General features: G+C 36.8%; 4 protein-coding genes across 5 annotated transcripts; 2 read left to right on the forward strand and 2 right to left on the reverse strand.

Annotated features, from left to right (window-relative positions):
• Positions 1-147: 147 nt before the first annotated feature.
• Positions 148-13380, reverse strand: LOC141905098 (START domain-containing protein 10-like). Its single transcript, XM_074793854.1, has 6 exons — positions 13174-13380; positions 12173-12320; positions 7991-8097; positions 6132-6246; positions 5690-5742; positions 148-5079 (listed from the first exon to the last, which is right to left on the reverse strand). Exons 1-6 carry the CDS (start codon positions 13327-13329, stop codon positions 4831-4833), a joined length of 828 nt encoding a protein of 275 aa, XP_074649955.1. The 5' UTR covers positions 13330-13380; the 3' UTR covers positions 148-4830.
• Positions 13381-13674: 294 nt separating this feature from the next.
• On the forward strand, positions 13675-18166 carry LOC141904948 (phosphopentomutase-like). Its single transcript, XM_074793586.1, has 18 exons — positions 13675-13785; positions 13955-14054; positions 14270-14426; positions 14513-14597; positions 14675-14758; positions 14855-14878; positions 15047-15216; positions 15328-15451; positions 15524-15589; positions 15672-15769; positions 15850-15944; positions 16025-16107; positions 16187-16280; positions 16512-16641; positions 16718-16820; positions 16907-16993; positions 17079-17212; positions 17291-18166. Exons 1-18 carry the CDS (start codon positions 13720-13722, stop codon positions 17394-17396), a joined length of 1806 nt encoding a protein of 601 aa, XP_074649687.1. The 5' UTR covers positions 13675-13719; the 3' UTR covers positions 17397-18166.
• A 211-nt stretch (positions 18167-18377) lies between these two features.
• On the reverse strand, positions 18378-19376 carry LOC141904949 (PDZ domain-containing protein 11-like). Of its 2 annotated transcripts, none has more exons than XM_074793587.1 (5): positions 19213-19376; positions 19018-19104; positions 18786-18941; positions 18643-18703; positions 18378-18568 (listed from the first exon to the last, which is right to left on the reverse strand). In XM_074793587.1, exons 1-5 carry the CDS (start codon positions 19291-19293, stop codon positions 18483-18485), a joined length of 471 nt encoding a protein of 156 aa, XP_074649688.1. In that variant the 5' UTR covers positions 19294-19376; the 3' UTR covers positions 18378-18482. The 2 variants fall into 2 exon arrangements, with proteins under 2 accessions (XP_074649688.1, XP_074649689.1); XM_074793588.1 differs by having other exon boundaries at positions 18395-18568; positions 18657-18703.
• A 182-nt stretch (positions 19377-19558) lies between these two features.
• Positions 19559-21900, forward strand: LOC141905235 (small ribosomal subunit protein eS1-like). Its single transcript, XM_074794050.1, has 7 exons — positions 19559-19669; positions 19947-20050; positions 20129-20316; positions 20830-20955; positions 21042-21124; positions 21216-21325; positions 21734-21900. The coding sequence occupies exons 1-7, from the start codon at positions 19608-19610 to the stop codon at positions 21853-21855; spliced, it is 795 nt and encodes a 264-aa protein (XP_074650151.1). The 5' UTR covers positions 19559-19607; the 3' UTR covers positions 21856-21900.
• Positions 21901-21912: the final 12 nt, after the last annotated feature.

Here is a 21912-nt window from a genome sequence, read left to right on the forward strand (position 1 = left end):
TATAGCAAACAAGTAATTAAACTATCTCTGTAAGATGATTTCAAACTCGCTCATAATGCCGCACTTCCAGAGTAACTTTCCAAATAAAAGCCTCAGTTCTCGGAGAGATTGAATTGATAGACATACAATAAAATTCAGAAAAAAAGATTTTGTGTAAAATTCTTTATTTTTATTACCAGATCAAATTGCGTAAGGTCAATATATGAACAGTATAACCCTTAATTGTGACTAATGCCTTTCACACTCACACAATGTGGAGTTCTATACAATAGATCTCTACAAAAAATGTCATCATTATATGTTTTTAAATATTCTACAGTATATATAAACAATATAATGGGATAAAACGAACCACTACTCTCCTCGACTCTCGTGTCAAAGTTCACGAACAATTTTCATAATATTTTTCCTTCATTTCAATGATTCATATATTTCATCAACAGTAAAATATTCAGCGCTGGCAATGTATATAAGTACACGAAGAATTGTAGCCAAACTAATTGCCATATATTAAAATCCATTCATTTTCTTATTACATATGATAGATGGACTAACTCAAATTTAAGCAACATAATATCTATGAACCACACTCACTGGTGAACACTTCTCAGGCCTCACCATGGCATACACAAGTTTATTCAAATAATCTGATGGTAAAATTTTGAGAAAGCCTGCAATCATGTACCCTACATATTGTATATATCAATTTGTGTAAATAAAGTATACCCCTGGTGACAATCGGGGAGTGTTTGAAGGAGAATTTTGGAAATATTCCTTTTGACAACTAGTTTTATTGTAAGCATTGATTTCAGCTTGACGTGATACTATTCACAAGTACACCTTACAGAGCATTCAAAAAGCAATTACAGATGAAAGTGTGGCAATCATTCCTATAACAGAAGGTTCACTAGTGTAGAATGTGTGGAAACCATTAACACTCACAAATCTTGTGGAAGTTTCCTGAAGTAAAGACTAATTGAATGTAGACACTATTGTTATTTAAGGTTGCCGGAATATTTCCTAAGAGAATGGCGAATCAGTCGTACCTAATAGAATATGCCTTGTAAAAGGCGTGTATATATATGAATAAACGATGATAGAAATTTCAGAAAATGATTCACATAAATCAGCGACAAAAATAACGATAAACCATGAATAATACTAACTACATAAACACGAATACTATATGTCAAAGTGTCTGTCGTACATATCGAATGTATCAAAGAATTAAATAACAGGATATCAAGTTATAACAGTGGCAAGGTCAATGTATAGAAAAAGTTCACAGACATCATTCATTTATTGCTATTTATCAAGAGCGACCCACTGGGTCGAAAATAATGTCATGAGATAATAATCATGGCAGTCAAACTGAGAAGGACAATAGTAACAGATTGTCAGAGATGAAAGCAGAAAGGAAATCAACAGAAATTGCTTAACCCTTTCATTGTCTACGCCACAGTGCTGTGTATAAATCAGTGATGGACTTACGGGACTACAAGCAATTTTAATTGCTCGGCGTTCGGAAGTACACCAGCAGTTATTAATTTTTATCTCTATTAAAAGATGTCAAGTACTGTGAAGTATTAGTAACTAATGATACACCGCACCACGGTGTAGACACTATAGTGGCATGCCCATTATTCAACACACCGGGGTCGAATTTTCAAATTATCATCAGCATTTTTGGGAGTTAATCAGTCCGCACAAAAAGGGTTTATTACTCTCTTAAATTTCCACATTGAATTTCAGTAGCTGTTGTTTTGAAAATACAGCAAATACGGTAATTTTTGCAAACTGGTAGCTGTTTTACAGAAGCCTTTCTTATTTCTATTTGTTGTGCAAAATTTCGGATCTGAAGTATCTCAAGCTAAAAGCTGCTGGTCACTTAGGGATCATACATTAAGTTTTCACCTCTATAATCATTTCATTTAACCCCTATGCTACACAGCGAGATGTACCTGCTAATGTACATAATAAATGGATGTGGACCCTGTATTCGTTCTGACACTCCTTACATTTTCGTGTACTACTACAGATGCAGAATATGCCAAGTTTTATAGGAAAAATATGATTCCAGGAAAATGTAATCAATAGACAAGTCGTATGAATGATAACAGGTGGTCTCTGCGGACACACTATAATAGAACTCTGAAGCACTCTACAAATAACGTTAAGCAAACATGTTACAGCCACCAGTGAATGCGCTATATCTATATGAAAATGCATATTTCACTATATTTGCATTTCATCTAATCATTATTCCAGGACTGTTTAATTTCAATACGATTTACTACTAGTCTAATAGCACATATCATATCGGATTCAATTGGATTCATTTTGCTGTGGAAGACAATCTGTGATGATCATATGTTACTGAACCATGTCAAACTTATTCACTGAACAATTTCACACCCGAAGTTAAATAGCTTGATAGGGCTTTAATAAATCAATCTTACATTCGGAAGAACAGAGAACAAAGAAGAAGTTTTACAGCTTGATATAGGGATGATAAATCAGTCTAACAATCAGAAAAACAGAGAACCAACCGACTTGCAGCTCCTACCAATGAAAGAAGTATTGTCCTTGATCAATTACCAGTGTCTTCAATGAGGAGACACTGTCTATGACCATTTATACTTTCAGTAGGTAATCATAGCCACTGATTCAGTTCATCAGACATTCACAAGCAGACATAGAGATACAATAGGCAAGCCCTTTATGACCAACTGATCTTGTCTCAACAAGAATATTCATATTATAGAATTCTGTTCTATATAAACAAGACTTGTACGGTCAACTATGCCAATGACTAACTTGATGAAACGATTTCATATATTCTTCAACATATCGTCATCATATCATAACTTTCATATCATCTACAATACGTGAAATAAATTACTACAAACTAATACAAATTTTCACAACCTTCAAATTCCAAGATTAAATACACATAACAATACGTATATCCTCGCGAGTTCAAATATGAGAACGGTGTAAGATAACATAACAACATTTCTCATATTCAAAGCAGTAAATTGATTTAGTTCTATGTAGAAGTTTAAACATGGTATGAGTAATAAGTGCTTCGTTAGACAGGCCCATGTGGCACTGGTTTATCGGATTTCAAAGAATATCAAGTTTTTAAGTATATTTTCAAGTGAACACTAGTGTCCTAGTTTTGTATATATATATATATATAATATGAAGGTTCCATGCAACAAAATCAATGAAATAATCAATTCTGATATCAAACCACTGCACAATATGTACATATGTACTACCGGTATACCAACCCGTACAATACTTTAAATACAATCAGAGAATAGGAGTTCAAAGGTGAATTTCAGAAATGTTCGTATACCTTAAATAGTAAAACGATTTTGGTTATATTGTTTATCATATTGATTCAAACTTTAAAAGTAGAAATGTATGGAGTTCAATAAGTAAAATTCTAAAAATGTCTAACATGTTGGTTCGGCAGCAAAACTTACAGAAACGAATGGCATATATCAATTATTGATACAGGAATGAACCTAAGCAGCAGAGAAAAACTTGAGGTTGACCTGAGGTTTTTTAAATTCAACTACGCCTGCTTTCAATCAAGGATATCTATTATCAAATTAACGCGTTACAACAACATTCCAAGATCGCAAATCAAAATTAAACTCTTGATCCAAACCCTAAAACTATGCACGCAAAACCTTAGAAAGATGTTATATTTCATATTCATATGTATGACCATCCCCACTTTGATCTAACCCTAACTGTCATGGTTAAATTGTCTATTAACAACAGTAGATTAATAACTGAACTGAACTGAACTGCAATGCTATACAATTTCAAGATTAATCATTAAGACTCTTATTTATTCATACATATACATGTTGAAAATGGAATGTTTTATATCATACTTTGAAATACATTTCTGCCGTATTCGCTCAACGTCATAAAAACTTTTTTTGGTGAAATTGCGATAATTCCCGAATGTGCCAAGATAGAACAACAGGTACATCTGATTCGGTCGAACTTACAGCCTTAATTAGACATGAAATAGAAATGTACGAAAAACCAACAAGTCCCACCTACAAATAAGTAGAGGAACGTTTGAAAGTTGAACGTGTCCTCGAAACAAAATTTCTAACGGAAACAATTTTTGCACAAGAATTAGATACGAAAACAACACCGATTTGGCACAATATGCACGGTTAATATTCATCTTTGTCAAAGACACGGTCAACATTCTAAATTAGCACCATCCGGGAATTATCAAATTCTTCTAATGACAGATAATACAACTTCGCCTGCTTTTTAATTTTCCATTGTACAAGGATAGGAATGAATCTTTTAAAATGTACAGTAGCTCTACTGGTAATGTATATCAACCCTAAAACCACTTGTCAAAGTATATAATCATTGGAATGGTATGACGATAGTATTGACATTGCACGCAGTACACTTAATCCACAATCAGTAACTCATTCAAAACTCTGCCGTGTCGTTATTCATCTGTATATCTGAAATCCTGGTTTTAAGAATCAATCTACTGCAGCTGCTGTTGTCATCAATGATGCTGATTTGTATATTACTATTTCAGTACGTTTTCTGCCACCGTCTAAACTTTTTATTTTCTAATAATCCCGTCAGTCATCTTGCGCGACGACGACGAATCACAATAATTGCGTTGAGATATACACTTTATTTTCAACATAACAATAATCAACAGGGTTCAGTTCCGCAGTTATGAGTTAAGAGAGTTTGAGTCAAATCCTAACAACACAAAACTGTGGCACTGGGTCCCGTAATTTTCTACGAAACGATCGAGTCCGATCATTTCTCGACCATGGCCGCCTCCATGCCTTCGACGTCGCAGTCCTTTTCCGAGATATTACTCTCATCTATTGAGTTGTCTGATGATAAATCGAGTGATTGAATATCTCCGTCTTTCATTAGTTTTATGATTGATACAAATAATTCCGGATTTAATTGGTCCGGATTTAGCCACGGTTTCCAGTGAGGTCTGTTCACCGCCTTCCACGCTTTGTAATCTCGTGCTGCTTTATGTAAGCGATTTGTCACCTGAAATGAATCATTTTGATAAAAAGTTTAGAATGATCACTAAATTGGAGCACTGACGAACACGCATCAAAATAGATCGAAGGAATATGGATGTTTAAGCAATAAAACGTGTAGCTCGCAACGTAGAATGGAAGATATTTCGTAACTCATGTGGACATTTATGCTAAAACAAAAAAAATCAACTGTCATTTTGTTATCATTTGTTTTGTATGTGTACTGTGACTTATAATTCCTATTGTGGACCGGGCACTAATAGTAGAGTCACGTATATAATCAAATGAATAATAGTAATATAGTTCCTGGTAATATATGTCATTTCTAGTGAAATACTCCGGTTATCTGAGTCCAGACTATTTCTGATGTATCGTACTGATACTACAACAATTACTGCTGAAATAACCAAATACTGCGAGGCTAAAAGACGGTTTATTAGATTATTGTTGCGTGCCGCCAACGAATGGTTTCCACTCGAAGCTATCTACAGAGAAGCCGCTTCCACTGAATGCAGTGCAACGAAGTCCTATACACAAAATCGGCGAAGATGATGGAAGATTTTTAACGGCTAAAGGTTTGCAGATTGAAGCAGGTTTAAACTGCGGACCGGGCTTACCTTCGGAGCTACAATTGTCGAACCCTTATCTACTATACGATGCGGAAGTTTGCCTGGGAACAAAAATCGAAAAAATTACAAGATCAGTAACAATAGAAAAATAATCAAAAAATGCTTTCGTAGCGATGCGGGAAGGTGCAGTTTTTAATCAAAAGTGTGATGGATTTCGACGTCGAGAATGTGGGAGTCATTTCATACAATATCGGATAACGTCACGTGGAACACACCTAAAAAAAACCTGCATATCGACGTGTTTAAAGATCGGATTAACGTCTGCCACTCCTCGGGAAGAAGAATGGATTCAGGTAACCGCACGCACACCGGTGCAGTTACCTTCATTTATCTTAGCCTTCGGACAAAAAGGGCAAGTTGGCGAAACACTCCTTCCGCTGTTGGGAGTCTTACCCAAGGGAACTGATACCGATCACGCGCGGAGTCTTACCTTTTAGATCGCATTGCGTAATGTAATACATTTTAGTACCGGCGCCGTCTGCTACTACATAGTAACCCGTCAGGTACGATATTCCGCGGATAAACTCTTTGGTTGCGGGAGCTGCCTGTAAAAAAAAAACAATAACAATGATATTTATCAGTCACTGATCCATGAAAAATTATTGAAGAGTAAAAATGAAAGAGCTTTTTCATGACGCCGCAACATTATTGCTGATTTAAACGTGTGCGAACGCGCATGATTTGGTACATTCTTAGGTTGTCCATTCCAGGTACAGACAGACGAATTAGAATGGACTAACTAGCGTTAATCTGGTAGCATTGCGACCGATATGAACAACCGAAATAAACTCTTCAATTGCTTTCAACGAAAATATGATTAATCATTCAGTACATTGTTTAAAAAAATATCATTCATTGATTTCCCTCGAAGGGGTTCTTCGTGGATTTCCGTTGAATCACACAAGATCTATCGATGTTTTCGATCAGTCCAGCCCCCGCCGACCGATTCACGTTTGATATTTTCTCAGAATTTTGACGATGACGAAGCGGAGAGAAGAGTTAATCGACTCGACTGCCGTGACATTAATCCACCTCGTGACGGCCACCAATCCATGACGCGCGCAGATACGCAGCAGCTCTACATATATGTATACTGAATTCTCGATCTAAAAATAGCTCGGTCATCGCCTACTCATTACCAGCAAGCATGACTCCCACACACAAACTCAAAATGAAATTGATTATTAATATATTATGGTAGTATAATAAGTGTAGATAGCGTATCTAAGTATCGCCTATCGCTACAAGTATCAATCGTTTCGAAACTACGATCTCGAATAGTTTCGAAGCGTGGGAGGCGACTTCAAATCATTAATCAGAAACGAATCTCGAGAAAATATCTAATTTCCAATCAAGTAAATAGAAGAAGGAGTGGAGTCTGATGATAAGAACGTAGTTCGCGCGTTTCCGCGAATATGTTACGATATCGAAGCCTCTGAAGATGTACCGGTACCGACGCGCCTCACAGACCAATAGAATCATAATGATACAGGCAGTCTAGAAAGAGTGAATCAATATCATACAACGACGAATCGTGTGAATAATATAGTTTATTCGCGGCGAGAGTGAAATGCACAAATTATTATTCTCGCTCATTATTAATCAAGCGTTATGAAATATCGATTGTATTTCTCTGATCACCTGGCGTGCCGATGCTGAGAGCTTGTAGCTGCCATAGCGCACTCAATATTCACCGCAGTCAGCGAGATGAGCTCAATTGATGTAGCAAATACTAATATATATAAGTGAGAATACAATCAGCTGCTAGTACTACGCGATATTCTTCCTATCTGTCCGCGGTTTATCGACTAAATTAATATGATTTACCAACCGCGAAAAAGACATTACTGCTATGTATACTGACAAAATGAATAGTCTGATATCCAGCACTTGAACATGTGTTTATATGGTCTGATGGTCCTTTTCTGTGGCAAAACAAATTTGTTGACCGGTCAATAACCTCTAGTTCCATGAAATATATTCCGATAATATTCGTACTAATCGTATCATAATACGCTTTGGAAATTAGATTCCGTGAGATCCCTATTGGGGTTTCGACCGTTGCTCCCAATGCCATGTCGGGCCATTTACAGTGGACCTCAGCTTTTAAGACTTAGTATAGATGCTGTGATGGTCGGTGCTAGGTTTGTCAGTGAAGCGTAGTCTTTATATCGAAATCGCTGTGATTAAGCGCGCGGCCCGTGACTCTATACGGATTGAAAGAGCTTGAAGGAATTCTTTGTAATTGCTGCAATGATGATAAGAGATGGACTCGGCGTGAATACTTACTACATGATTGACGGAGTGATTCATTATGATAAACTCTTCTCTCTCCGTGTATAGCCATGAACGTTGCGTTACAAAATCTCGATTCTTCAACGGAGTTGGCGCCCGAACTGAAAATAGAAATATACGACATGACGCTAGTAAATCTTCAACAGAGGTCTGTTTTATATAACCATAACTACGCAAGGTCTCTGTCGTAGAGAACCCACAAGGGAATGCATATCTTCAAATGTATCGTTTAAAATCATGTAGTGGGTGACTATAAGGATTGTGGTATCATCTCGATACGGCCCCTTACGAATGTCTTCAGTGACACTTATAGTATATCAATAAATACCAGTCTTATCACTAATGGAACACGAATTTCGTTTTTTTTTTTATCAAACAGCCATTGATTATGAAGAAAGTTAGATTAATGGCCTAAAAATGAAAAATCTGGCGACGTAGTGCAATCTCCAGATCCAGATCGTATTGATCTAATGATGAAGATAAATATTAGAACCAGTCACTGGGAATTTATAGTGTTCTGTGTTTCCCCTGAGAGCTAAATCTTAAGCCAGACAAAGCAAATCTCTGCGCAAAACAATTCAATGTATAATTCACAAGCGAATGGAGACGAAGGTTGACACATCGAGGTGAATTCAGTCCGAAGACCAATTCACCGATCAAATGTTTGACACCGGGCGATTTTGGCGGTGATCACATTTGGCATGTTCGATTTGCTGCCTAGAAAATTTGCGATGCGTCTCGTCGCACATTAGGCAAAATTTGGCGAATCAATTTAACGAGTAAATTGGCTTCGTCTGTGACAGGTTTTAGCCGGAGTTGAATAAACGAGTGTAGAATCTATTTGCAGTAACATTGCAGATATATATATATATATATATACATATATATATATATATATATATATATATATATATATATATATATATATATATATATATATATATATATAGGCTATATAGCGTGACCGATTGAACGGAAAATTTCGCTGACGTCATTCAGTTATCACCAGTATATGCACAGATGTTCCAATCGATATTTAATCGTTGATGTTGAGGCCTAAACTCCATCATTTGCTACAGGTGCTGATTTTACAACTCATTTCAAAAAAGACAATAGACGATAGGCCTACATAGTACAACCATTTCTCAGTTAGCTATTAACAATCCTATCACTCATCTATCCAATAATTCATTCAGATAACCAGGGAAGAGATAACTTATCATTATGCCCAACTGAAAATGGGGAAAAAATTATGAGATTTTTGTCATATTGTGCAGTACTAAGTAATCCTGGAGATGATTATCAGGATAGAGGGCCTAGTCGAACCGTGGAAATAAATCGTTAGTTCAAGAAACCGTTGTTTTTCGAGGTTCTTGTTTTCGAGTGTGGGATTCCTATCGCACAACTCCGACGGAGCATTTCATCAGTGGTTAATACATTCTTCATTGTTCTTGCTGAGTTTCATCAGGATCATAGTTTCAGAGCCAATTATCATTCCTTCTTCTAAAGTTCCCTTAGATGTCAAATAAGATTTTCTTACATAGTTGCCATCAAAACGGGACGAAATTAAACCAAAACAGTACGATTGATTCAGTTTGTTCGGCCAATAAAGCAGTACCATGATCATACCCTTATCTACATCTCGTATGGCGTCTTATTGTCATTACCTAATCCAACCACCAAACACACAACAGCTGCACAGATGAGTGAATAAAGTCAAGAATAGTAGAATAACTATAATTCATTAGGTCTACCGGGTATACAATATTCTATTCAAACAGGACCAGTTTTCATTGGACATAATGGAGAAAAATAGTTTTTTTTCAAGATGTTACAAGTAAATGTGTAATGAGTCCGTGTTCCATGTAAGACCTATCCTTTCAACTGGATAAGAATGATGGATGTGCCTCGCATATGCTCAAAAAATCAAAGCCATTAGGGAGAATTTTCCGCCGTGACTTTTTGACATTTAAGTATTGAAGCATCAATCCATACGCCATGAATGTTATTGGTCTAGCTGTCTTCGATCAACTGATGTACTGCTGGAGACCGCGTTTACAGAACGGCGGTCAACAGAGAGACAAGCGAATACAAGCCAATACTTCAAACTCATCGCTTAACAATTCAACGCATCAATACACATCGTTCTAATCATCACATTTTGACACTGATGTCGAATATGTATCAGGAATCGCAGTAGCCCACACCTTCTACAATACGATATACTCGTTCGAAGTAACCCCATCCGTTACCGACAATATAGCCATTCAATATTTGTCGACTTCAGATTCATTTTGTCACTAGTTTACAATAGACAATCTAATATTAATCAGCAGTGAAGCCTATACTCTCACATCAATGAATACGTGTGAAGCCAGGATTTGCGGCTTACCCTAATTAAATCTAATTAGCGTCGCCCTGAAATCTAATAAATCCACGGAAGACCGAGAGAGTCGCTACGCCGCCGAGTAGAAGCCTTGAAGGATATCATCACAGTTGTAACGAGTATGTTGAAAATGGTAAAACCGACACTAACCGGGCGTACTTGTGAGCAGAAAATGATTAACCGCTAGTGTGGTCTTACCCGCCTGGGGAGCTACTTTACATAATGGTACTCTGCTGCCACTAATCAGTTTTTATTCATCAATGTTTAAACATATATTCGCTATATGTATGTAACAATGCAACCGGGTATACATTGCCATCGGCATGTCGGCTCTATTGGATAAAATTAAAACTGTTTTAATACGCTAATAGACTATTGAATATTTGACGGATATGATAATTACTGCGATAATTGCGTTCAAATGTATTATTGATATCGATCATCGAAAAAGAAATTAGATTTTCAAATTACATCGTCGCGTTCGCGAGACGCAGCCAGCCCGACTTCATTCTGGGCGAGGACGACAATTCGAGCAGCTGCTACTTCGATCGTTCGATATCTTATATTTAATATTATTCCATAACAAGCGGTCGACGTTCCATACATTGAGAAACCTGCTACACTACATTAATGTAGTAGAACTAAAATGTTCTATTCTGTAGGCGTTTTTCGTCTCGTAAGACAATCGAGGCTAAATAGCCTTAGATTTAAAGCTTACGTATTTATTAATCAAAAGCGACGTTCATAGGATTTATTCTTATTAACATTTTTATGGCGAAAAACTGAATAAGAATTGTGAACAGGGACAAGCTGTCGCACGTATCGGTCAATGTGAACTATAGTTTGAATAATACTGCCTAGACATAGGCCTATATCAACTTTGAAAACACGGTATAAAACCGCCACAGTTCAGAGAGAAACAAAGTCAAAACTGGGAACACTTTGAAATGAATAATGTTTTTAATAATTATGAAGTTACCGGTAGGCTAATGATTTCTGCAATCGCGTTAACATAGATAAAAATACTGCGACTTGTTTAATTATTTAATTCATCGCATGACACGCTCTATGAGAGGGCCATGCAAATGAAACAACGAAATTCTATATATCGGAATCGATCGGTTTTTTATTTCTGTATTACGAACGCGTGTGTATGATAAACTGTATTGCTGTATGATGGAAGTCACGCGGTATATCGTCGCGAGGTTCTCGCCGGCTATCCTCGCAAGAATTCAATTGAATTATCAAACGACGAAACTATCCGATTAAAACATCACGTACAACGATGTCCCGATTTTGAAAGGAGAATTGATTGTGAATTATGAAAAGCCTTCCGAACGAGATTCATGAAAGACTCGCCACAATAGGCGTATATGTATATTTAACAATATGAAGTACTATGATATTGTAAATGATGAGTCATCTAATAAGAGCTGGAGTATAATAATTAATACTAATAGATGGATAGATATTGAACGGCAGACATTTAAACCACTCGTTCACATTCATTAACCTGCACGCTCCTATCGTAGGCCCCTATTTAACTCGTTCAATTCTGTTGCCTGACATGTGATGGCTGTTAAAAATCTTCCGGCTGAACGCGACTAATTAGAGGCATATTTATTACTCATATAATCATTTCACTTTACCGGATTCGAAATAGATTTTTCTGTATAGATTTTAATGATAATTCAACTCAGTTCAGAGTTGGATCAAGTGGATACACGAGGAAGGCCTCGAGCCAGGAGTCACTGAGCGCAAAATAGACACGATAACATATATGTAATTACCTGCATAATATCCGATGTCATTATTTGCGTTAATGTAGCATATTTCTCGGCCAGAGATCATGTGTTTATCCCACACCGCGCGGTAATCCGGATCATGAACTACATCGTACAGGACATCGAGTGATATATCAGGGAATGTAGCTAGCACCTGAAAAAAAATCGTTTAGATTTTATACGATTCGAAGGTCGGTCCGAGACACGATAAAAAACGGATCAAAACACGTTCGAGAATATTCTTGGTGTTTGGAATGAAGCCAAGTTTAAGGGCATTAGATTGTCTCTTAATTTCAGGGGGTTGGAAGAATTATAGGTCCTATATTTTTGTGTTAATTATGATGCAAGGCAAAACTGTTAAGGAAATGGTTTCTATTCGAGAATCATAAACAAACACAACACAGTTCACCAGGGTTCACAGTTTGAGAGAGTGTATGAGTACTGCCAACTCGAATAGCAAGCATCACATCTACTTTACTTATTACACCATTGATAGCCTAGGGGCCAGTTCAGCTGTAAACTGGTACAACCTTTAACCCTGGGGCTAACTCAATTGAGAATGTATTAGAGTAAATACCAATCCATAAACCGGGCCCCAGAGCATGGGTTTTTGATACATACAGCAGGGATGAAAAGTTATCTTAACGACTTGAATTCGAAGAAGGATTAGAGACATTAACTTTTCATCTGCAGATATAACATCAACCAGGAGCATGTCCCGACAAAAACATTCTTGCGCTTTATCGACTTGACACTTGTCAGTTGGCTGCTATATGACCAGCACTTGCCAAAGTATAGCAAGTCAGCAGCACCAACCAAGCCAAGAACGAAATGACATTTATTTTTGTTTTGGATCGATAGGCCCTATTCTAGAACATGATAACAAGTGCCTAATTACAACACTTTTCAGTAGACATGTAGTCTTCTAGGGTTTGTTAGAGAATATGCCTGTGGTCTGTGGTGACACGCGTTGCCACGACGTCACCCGGTTGGTTGTAAATAGTTACCTTGATTTGTTTCATGTGAGAGTTTTCGGTTTTCCTCGTCCAAACCTTCGTACTCGATTTCTTATACTCCTCTTTCCAGTCATCGTGCTTAACACAACTGTTCTTAAAATATGCAAAATCGCTATCCTCCGCTATTTTTACCTTACCGACCTCCATTCTGTTGAAATAGCGACGAGAACCGTATGAATAGCTACTATAAACTGAAGAACGACTGAACAATTAGGAAGGGCTGCTCCGAGAATATACTTTTCGCGGAAGCGGACTTCAATTCAATTCAACTTCATCGCCTGGCATGCCACAGTAGGAACCCGATCCCATAGGTTCGAATCCGACGTTTGCCAGTATTTAGATTTGTTTATTTCACGAAAAGCGATAAATAGAAATACATACAAAAAGTAAGAATACATAGATCTTTCATGGATCCTTTGGTTATTGAATATAAAGCGATTCGTTTTGAACGTTTTGAATTGGTTTCGAAATGACGCGTTTGAGCTACAGAAATCCCGAACACCTCCGGGTTTCCCAAATATTAAAGAATTGATCAAAATGGAGTTCGATACAGGAAATGTCATTCTAGATTCAAAATTGAAAGAGTGGATACTGTGGGACAAGGTATGACTGAATTCATTTTCTCTTTAAACAATTCCTAACCCAGGGGTGTAACGTGAAAAACCTGCATTAGAAGCCAAAATATTACACTTCATCAATGGCAGTAACAATAAGTATCGACGAAAACCGATTTTCATGTTATTCGTTACTACAGATTCTTTTGAATTTTCAGAGCGAAAAAAGCTTGTCGGAAATACAGCAGTTATTGGAAGGTAAAGAATATGAAGAACTTGAGAAGAGATTATGTAAACGTATGGAATTTGGGACGGCAGGTGAGTTATATAGAATTAACTTGGTCCTGGTCCTGGACCCTGGTCAACTGCTCAAGTCACTAGTAATGGACTGTGCACAGTATTTTCACATTTAGATGATTTCACAAACCACTTTGTTGGAATAGACCCATCCAATAGCTTATTAACTAACAACAATCGGAGTCACTATAACAAAACTGCTATAACTAACAAATTCTTGTTCTATGAATTTCTAGGCCTGCGAGCGAGAATGGGTGCGGGCTACTCAATGATGAATGATCTGACGATCGTTCAAACTGGGCAGGGATTGGCTTCATATTGTGAGAAAGTTTTCCCGGATATTCATCAAAAAGGAATAATTATTGGATACGACGCGCGTTACAACAGTTCAAAGTAAGAGATTAAACAAAACTTTTCTAAATTCACTGCGTATTTTTCTGAAAATCACCGACCGAAATACCTTTTTCTCATCCGTTTAGATTCGCTTGGCTTACTGCAAGTATTTTCCTACAAAAGAAAATTCCAGTCTACTTATTTTCAAGTATAACTCCTACTCCTTTCGTTGTAAGTATAAAATTCAATCTCATTATCGACTATTTTCTTGTTCTCTGATAGGCCTATATCTTTCTTTTCCGTTCTAGCCTTACGGAGTTCTTCACTATGGCTGTAAAGCAGGCATCATGGTGACTGCTTCGCATAATCCCAAGGAAGACAATGGATATAAGGTAAGCTCTTAGGCCCTATATATATGTAGTTATTCAATTCAGCTTGGGGATATTCTTTAGTCTTCATATCATTATGTAAATCGTTTTTTCTTCTAGGTTTATTGGGACAATGGTTCACAGGTAAGAATTCATTCATTTATTCGTGTATCTCGCTTTATGTCATTTGGATCTTGGTTTCCTTAGATAAACCATTTGTGGCTGTGAGGAACGATAAAGAGATGTTTGAAATGGTTCTGTCAAAACCCTGTCGTTGTAAGTTGTAGGTTTAATCTCTCCGCATAATTACAGATAATTCCTCCACATGATTCGGGAATCTCTGCTGAAATACTCGCAAACTTGGAACCTTTAGAATCGTCGTGGGATACCAGTATCGTGGAAAAAAGCCAACTTTGTAAAGATCCGTACACTACGATAAAAATCAATTATTTTACCGATGTCACAAAACTCTGTCATCACAAGTAAGTATATTCATGTTGCTTTCAGTGTTATCAAAAATTCATAATAGTCTTTATGAATTTTTGGTGTTATTCATGCCAAATTGAACCTGAAAACCTTTCCTTTTACTTAAGGGGGCTGAATGGAATGACAAAGGTAAAATTTACCTATACCGCAATGCATGGAGTTGGATGGCATTTCTGCGAAGATTCATTCAAAGCTTTTGGGTTGCCTCCGTTTATTCCAGTAACTGAGCAGGTAAATAGTTAATCGTAATCCTCTCTATTTACTGGGGACACATGATTTCTTATTGACTATTCACTTTTCTAGGTAGAACCAGATCCTGAATTTCCAACAGTTCCCTTTCCAAACCCCGAAGAAGGGAAAAGCGCATTGGTAAATAATGAATGAATTTTAGGAACTCAACTTCACTCCTTCTGTTGGGATTTCTTTCGATTAATTCCAGTATTTTTTTCAGAATTTGTCGATATCAACTGCTGATAAGCATGGAAGCACTGTTATATTAGCTAATGATCCAGATGCTGATCGTCTTGCAGTCGCTGAAAAACAACCGGAGTCAGTATTCATTGTCATTTCATAGAATTTAGACTCGAAAAACGATATTGATGTAATTCATTGAAAATGTATCATTTTAGTGGAAGCTGGAAGGTATTTACTGGCAATGAAATCGGAGCTCTTTTAGGATGGTGGATGTTCAGATGTTTCAAAGAAATAAATCCCGGTTCATTTGGTATGAAACATTTTAAACGAAGAGACAAGCATCGTGTTTCATTGTCTACTCGATGATGATTAAAAATACTTGCATTCTAGGACCTGATGTTTACATGTTATCGAGCACGGTATCATCTGCTATTCTGAAGTCTATTGCTAGTAAGGAAGGATTCAGTTTTGAAGTAAGCATGTATAACAAGTTGTCAGATTTCTTAGTTTCTGCCAAAAGTTTCTTTCAGTTGGTATTTTGTCTATTTTCAGGACACGCTGACAGGTTTTAAGTGGATGGGAAATCGAGCCGATGAGTTGATCAAAGATGGAAAAACGGTTCTGTTCGCTTTCGAGGAAGCCATTGGTAAATGCTTTGAGGCAACTACAGTGGAACCTCGTTATTACGGACTTCATAGGACCAGATAATCTGTTTAGATAGTTCGTTATATCCAGTATAGAATTTATCAAATTTTCTTGGTAAAAAATTCTATATTTGTTATATCCTATGAATTCAAGTTTGTTCCAACGAGGCCCAAATCAAATCTGAATTATTCCCGATAAGATAATCTAAAGCTTCAATTCTGAACTTGTTAAGGTTTTATGTGCGGAACTAATGTGCTGGATAAAGATGGCGTCAGTGCTTGTGCTGTTATGGCCGAGATGGCTACATGGTTAGAAGATAACGGGTTAACGTTAACCCAGAAACTGAATGAAATTTATACGACGTAAGACGAATTTCCTCTAGCACACCCCCCGAGATTTCCGTAGTTGGTTCCATCGACAAATTTTAAATATTTTCAGTTATGGGCACCACAAGAGCAACAATTCTTATTTCATTTGTCATCATAAACCAACGATCGACTCATTATTTAGCCGCCTTCGAAATTTTAGTGGAGAAAATACTGTAAGGATATAGTATCCCGAATTTTGAATCCAATCACGATATTTTTGTGGTTCTTGCGTGTAAATGATGTTTGTTTTATTCTTCAGTATCCCACGCACATGGGAAAATATGCTATTAAATCCATTCGAGATTTAACGACTGGTTTCGATAACAATTTCTCTGATAATCGTGCTGTAAGTTCGACCACATATTTGGTAATAGCTTTTCTACAAATGTCTTCCAACTCACTGAAATTCACTATTGATTATATTTTTGTAGAGATTACCTGTTAGTAAATCCAGTCATATGATCACATTTCAATTTGAGAATGGATGCGTACTGACCCTACGTACGAGCGGGACTGAACCAAAAATCAAATTCTACACGGAGTTCTGCGCCGATCCCAGTAAAAAGTAAGTCGTATGTCGAGGCGAAAAGCGATTCGAAAACAATTCGTAATCCGAGCCTGATTATATCTTTATCTCGTATAGTTTAAATCCTGATGACGTGGTACAAGAACTGGAACTAATGGTGAAAGCGTTGATCGACGATTTCCTTCAACCGGAAAAGAATAATTTGATCTGGCGAAAATCTTAAAATATATACTGTATACCGGTATATGTATGTGTAGATAATTATGATCTCAAGACTATTATCCTCAATGTGCTATAAAGTCTATACGTTTCAACATTTTCGCTTAACCCTTTCAGTGCTGACTAATTAATACCCTATAGTGCTAGAGAAAATTTGAAAATTCTAAAAAATTCCACCCTAGTGTGTTGAACAATGAGAATACCACTATAGTGCGTCTACACCGCAGTGCGGTGTATTGTTAGTTACTAGTATTTCACTATGTTTGACACTTGCTGCCATTTTTCAATAGAGATAATTACAAATTACATCAATACACCGCAGTGCGGTGTACTAGCAAAATCCATCACTGATTTATACACCGCACTGCGGTGTAGACGCACTGAAAGGGTTAATGGAATGTGGTGTTGTTGATATTTACATATATCTTTGTGGTTGTTAACTGTTTTTGATTTTCTTACATACCGTATTATTGTTGGTGTAGATTGCATTTTTATAGATTTCCCCGGTATAGTATGATCGATACACGACAATCTTATGAGTCTCAGCCTCGCTGCACTCCTAAAAAAAGGCTACCGATGATTCTATTTTCATACGTACTTAGTCTTCCGTTATATTTATTAAATGCGATCAAATTTCTTAAACTCTGAATTTCCATCGAAAAGTATACACATCAGCAACATTCCTTTAAAATGAGTTTAAGTAAATAACAGTATTCTTAGGAATAGATACGTTGTAATTAACTGTACTAAGATAACATGTATCCTAACAAAATGTTTTAACTTCTGTATTATGTATCCTATGTCACCGTTAGCCAGGACCCGGTTTGCCTGTGAGGAGTTTAGATTTGACTCGGAGTTAACTCACTGATAATCGTAGCTCGCGGTAAACTCCTACTCATTCCTGTGGTACAGGATCCAGTAGGTTTGATATGTGGTTGTTTTCAATTCATGCGATGTGATAATGTTAAATCATCTTGAAATGTTATTTATTTCATTAGATATATATATAAAAGTTTACAATTCATCAACGAATGCTTTTGACTGTCAGTATTCTCTGGCAGTGATATGTGAAGTAAAACTATAATTTCAATCAATCTTGCGACATCATTTTTTGCTGCTGCTGTTTTTGTTGTAATGACTGCAGAAACCTTGTTTTATCATATGTCCGTTGATAGGCTGAAATGTGAAATAAAATTCTATAACTTAAGATAAAATTTGTCAGTTTTGAATCAATGGAAATTCATTCGTACCATAAGGGAAATACCTAACGATCATTTCTATGTTCGTATTCATCTTTAGAATTCGCACAGCCTAATAGACAAAATAATGTGATTGAATATATTATTCTAATCATTCTGATTGATCTCTTGATGAAATGGTTCAGTTATTTTACCTCTGAATGTGCGATATTCTCAAAACTCTGGTCGTTCACTGACATTATCTGATCACCTTGTCTCAATCCAAGTTTTTCCAGTCCACTTCCCGGTACGACTTTAGAGATGAAGACACCGCAGTGAAATTCTTTTCCGCCTCTTACATTAAATCCCAGCTGGAAATAAGAGAAGTTGAGTTACAGAATCTGTATCAGTTGTAGACATAAAGGGAAGCCAAATCGGCCTACATACCTGGTCAGATGCTTTGCTCCGTTTCAAAAATACTGTCCTCGGTAAAAACTGATGTATGTTGCTCTCATATGTCGGGTTATTTTCACGCTTGAATTAAGATGGATATGATTAAGAGTTTTTGAACAGTAAATTAAATACTCATCGAGGTGAAGTCGAGGATGAATTGATTTTGTCAGCTTTTCTCCCAGTAATTACCTGGTGCGATGGAATCCATGCAGGTGGATGCTCATACGGTGGTAAATCAGCTTTAATCAATTCTCTATGTGAGGGATACATTTCAATTAGTCAAAGTTTTAGCAGCGCTTCATTTTTGACAGCTGTTTGTTTACAGCGGAAAGGGTCTTATTTCCGGTAACATACACGATCGCCCTCTAGTGTCGAATACAGATAGCACTAAAGGTTTTTCTAAAAATATTGATCTCAAAACGGAAATTGTATACATTGATATACCGGTAATATACTCTTCGATAAAAATTAATTTCATAATAGCCAAATGTGATGACTTTGTCTGAATAAATCCTACTTGGATTGGATTGTCCCCATTCTGCAGCGCCCTCCAACGGACTTTCTCTTCACTAACCGAGTCAATCATGGCTGTGGGCAAGCAAAAAAAGACTGGAAAAGGTGGCAAAAAAGGTGGAAAGAAGAAGATGTAAGTTGACGCTTTTTACTTTTTTATAAAGAGCACGATTTACTTATTTATTCGAGTGACGTTGAAATATTTTGGAACAATGGTTCGATCGATGTCGGCCGATTTTCAATACCGGAAGTATCGTTTCTGTACATATATTTTTGGGTGTAAGCATTGGTTTTAAACTGCAATGACGATCTCACATATATTTTTGGGTTCAAGCATTGGTTATAAACACCATGTTCGTTTGAATATAATTAAATGAATTAATATGACCCACTGGTACTGTTCTTTTCAGTGTTGATCCCTTCACCAAAAAAGATTGGTACGATGTCAAGGCACCGTCCATGTTCAACATTCGCCAGATCGGCAAGACTTTAGTCACCAGAACCCAAGGAACAAGTAAGACTCTCGTTATTGCTTAACAGTTTCATACATTGCTCAGATTCAATTAATCATTTGATGGTTGCTAATTTTTAGGAATCGCTTCTGATGGTCTGAAAGGACGTGTATTCGAAGTTTCGCTGGCCGATCTTCAGAACGATGAGATCGCGTACAGAAAGTTCCGACTGATCGCTGAGGAAGTTCAGGGCCGAAACGTATTGACCAATTTCCACGGCATGAACCTAACTACTGATAAGCTGAAATCTATGGTGAAAAAATGGCAGGTATGGAGTCTAGCTGTGTTAGCGTTAATGCATGTATTTCTTATGTATCAACTTAGACAGATAGGATAGCTATATTATACCTGCTTAAGCACCATCTGCAGGGTCACCACTGACCTGAAAAACCTCGCATATTTGACAAATTTTACCAACAACCTGGGAAATTCAGGAAATTCGGATAATGCTTCTGACCATGTCATGTTTCTTGATCAGCTTATGATTCTAGTGTTTCTGTACAACAACGATGAGTAAATTGTAACATTTTGAACCAGGAGATTTCTCTTATTTTCTCTGGGAATTCTATATAATCACGTGGAAAATCAGGCCATCCTGATCTTAAATCTGTACGCTTTTGCTGAAATAACGCTCTTCATGAAAAATGAATTTATCATGTTCTTGTATGGAATAAAACACTAGCTCAAGTAACTGCCAGTTGTTTGAATCTTGAAATATAAGAAAATTGTCGTATCGAAATTACCTGCCATTGATTTAATAAATGTTTGAATATATTTTCAGACTCTCATCGAAGCTAACATTGATGTCAAAACTACTGACGGATTTTTACTGCGATTGTTCTGCATTGGATTCACTAAGAAAAGAATGAACACAATGAAGAAGACGGCTTACGCTCAGGCTACGCAGGTTGGTTGAACTACAAATATTTGAATGTCAATTGCATACATCGATTTTTCTCATCATTATTGTCGTCATTTATCTTTTGTTAATAGGTACGAGCTATCAGAAAGAAGATGGTGGAAATCATGACCAGAGAAGTTTCTGCCAACGACTTGAAGGAGGTTGTCAACAAATTGTAAGTGAACTTTTATATATAATGAACTTTTTGGGAAGACGTAATTGAATGATTCGACAAAATGAGCTCGCTTATTTTTTGTTGTCTTCAGGATTCCAGACAGCATCGGAAAAGATATCGAAAAAGCATGCCAAGGAATCTACCCACTTCATGATGTATTTATCAGAAAAGTTAAGATCCTCAAAAAGCCCAAATTTGATCGTAAGTAATTAATGATAATTTGTTAATTTCATTTACTAACGTTCTTATAGTTACTGACTAGTCAAAGTGATAATAATCATAGTGAGGCTTGTATCAATGTGCTGTCTGTGCCATAGTGGCGATGCGTCCTGTTGGGAGGGTAAAAGCTCAGGGGTTCTCTCAGCAGTTTACAAACCTGACTCCCATTCTTAATCAGTGGGTAAATAATCCAATATTGGTAATCAGATCTGCTTTGTGTCTTGTCTTCATCTGTTATAGGTCTAACTTCGGTAACAAAATATTAAATGCGACTTATGCAGGAATTTGACTGCTTTTGACTGGCTTAACTTATGGCAGCCTCGTTCATCACCATTTCTGAAGGTGTCCTCTTAAGAAGTATTATATGAAATTTGTTTGTCTATATTTCAGTTGGAAGACTGATGGAATTACACGGAGAAGGTTCATCTACGACAGTTAAACCGACTGGTGAAGCTGGCGAAAAAGTCGAGAGACCCGATGGTTATGAACCTCCTGTATTACAAAGTGTATAATTTGTCAATGGGAAATAAAATGTTTATATGATTCCCGTGGAGAAATTTGTTCTTGAA

The sequence above is a fragment of the Tubulanus polymorphus genome, chromosome 5 (assembly GCF_964204645.1).
Source record: "Tubulanus polymorphus chromosome 5, tnTubPoly1.2, whole genome shotgun sequence".
Classification (NCBI taxonomy): Eukaryota; Metazoa; Nemertea; class Palaeonemertea; order Tubulaniformes; family Tubulanidae; genus Tubulanus; species Tubulanus polymorphus.

Coding starts and splice junctions, on each gene's coding strand:
- LOC141905098 (XM_074793854.1), bottom strand. CDS start 13,329: ATGGAGGTCGGTAAGGTAAAAATAGCGGAGGATAGCGATTTTGCATAT. Junction 8,098..12,172: donor TGACATCGGATATTATGCAG/GTAATTACATAT, acceptor TTCTATTTTCAG/TTCGGGCGCCAACTCCGTTG. Junction 5,743..6,131: donor TACGCAATGCGATCTAAAAG/GTAAGACTCCGC, acceptor TTTTGTTCCCAG/GCAAACTTCCGCATCGTATA.
- LOC141904948 (XM_074793586.1), top strand. CDS start 13,720: ATGGAGTTCGATACAGGAAATGTCATTCTAGATTCAAAATTGAAAGAG. Junction 14,759..14,854: donor AGGAAGACAATGGATATAAG/GTAAGCTCTTAG, acceptor TTTTTCTTCTAG/GTTTATTGGGACAATGGTTC. Junction 16,108..16,186: donor AGGAAGGATTCAGTTTTGAA/GTAAGCATGTAT, acceptor GTCTATTTTCAG/GACACGCTGACAGGTTTTAA.
- LOC141904949 (XM_074793587.1), bottom strand. CDS start 19,293: ATGTATCCCTCACATAGAGAATTGATTAAAGCTGATTTACCACCGTAT. Junction 19,105..19,212: donor CATGGATTCCATCGCACCAG/GTAATTACTGGG, acceptor TCTTAATTCAAG/CGTGAAAATAACCCGACATA. Junction 18,704..18,785: donor AGAATATCGCACATTCAGAG/GTAAAATAACTG, acceptor TTTGTCTATTAG/GCTGTGCGAATTCTAAAGAT.
- LOC141905235 (XM_074794050.1), top strand. CDS start 19,608: ATGGCTGTGGGCAAGCAAAAAAAGACTGGAAAAGGTGGCAAAAAAGGT. Junction 20,051..20,128: donor CACCAGAACCCAAGGAACAA/GTAAGACTCTCG, acceptor GCTAATTTTTAG/GAATCGCTTCTGATGGTCTG. Junction 21,326..21,733: donor CAAAAAGCCCAAATTTGATC/GTAAGTAATTAA, acceptor TCTATATTTCAG/TTGGAAGACTGATGGAATTA.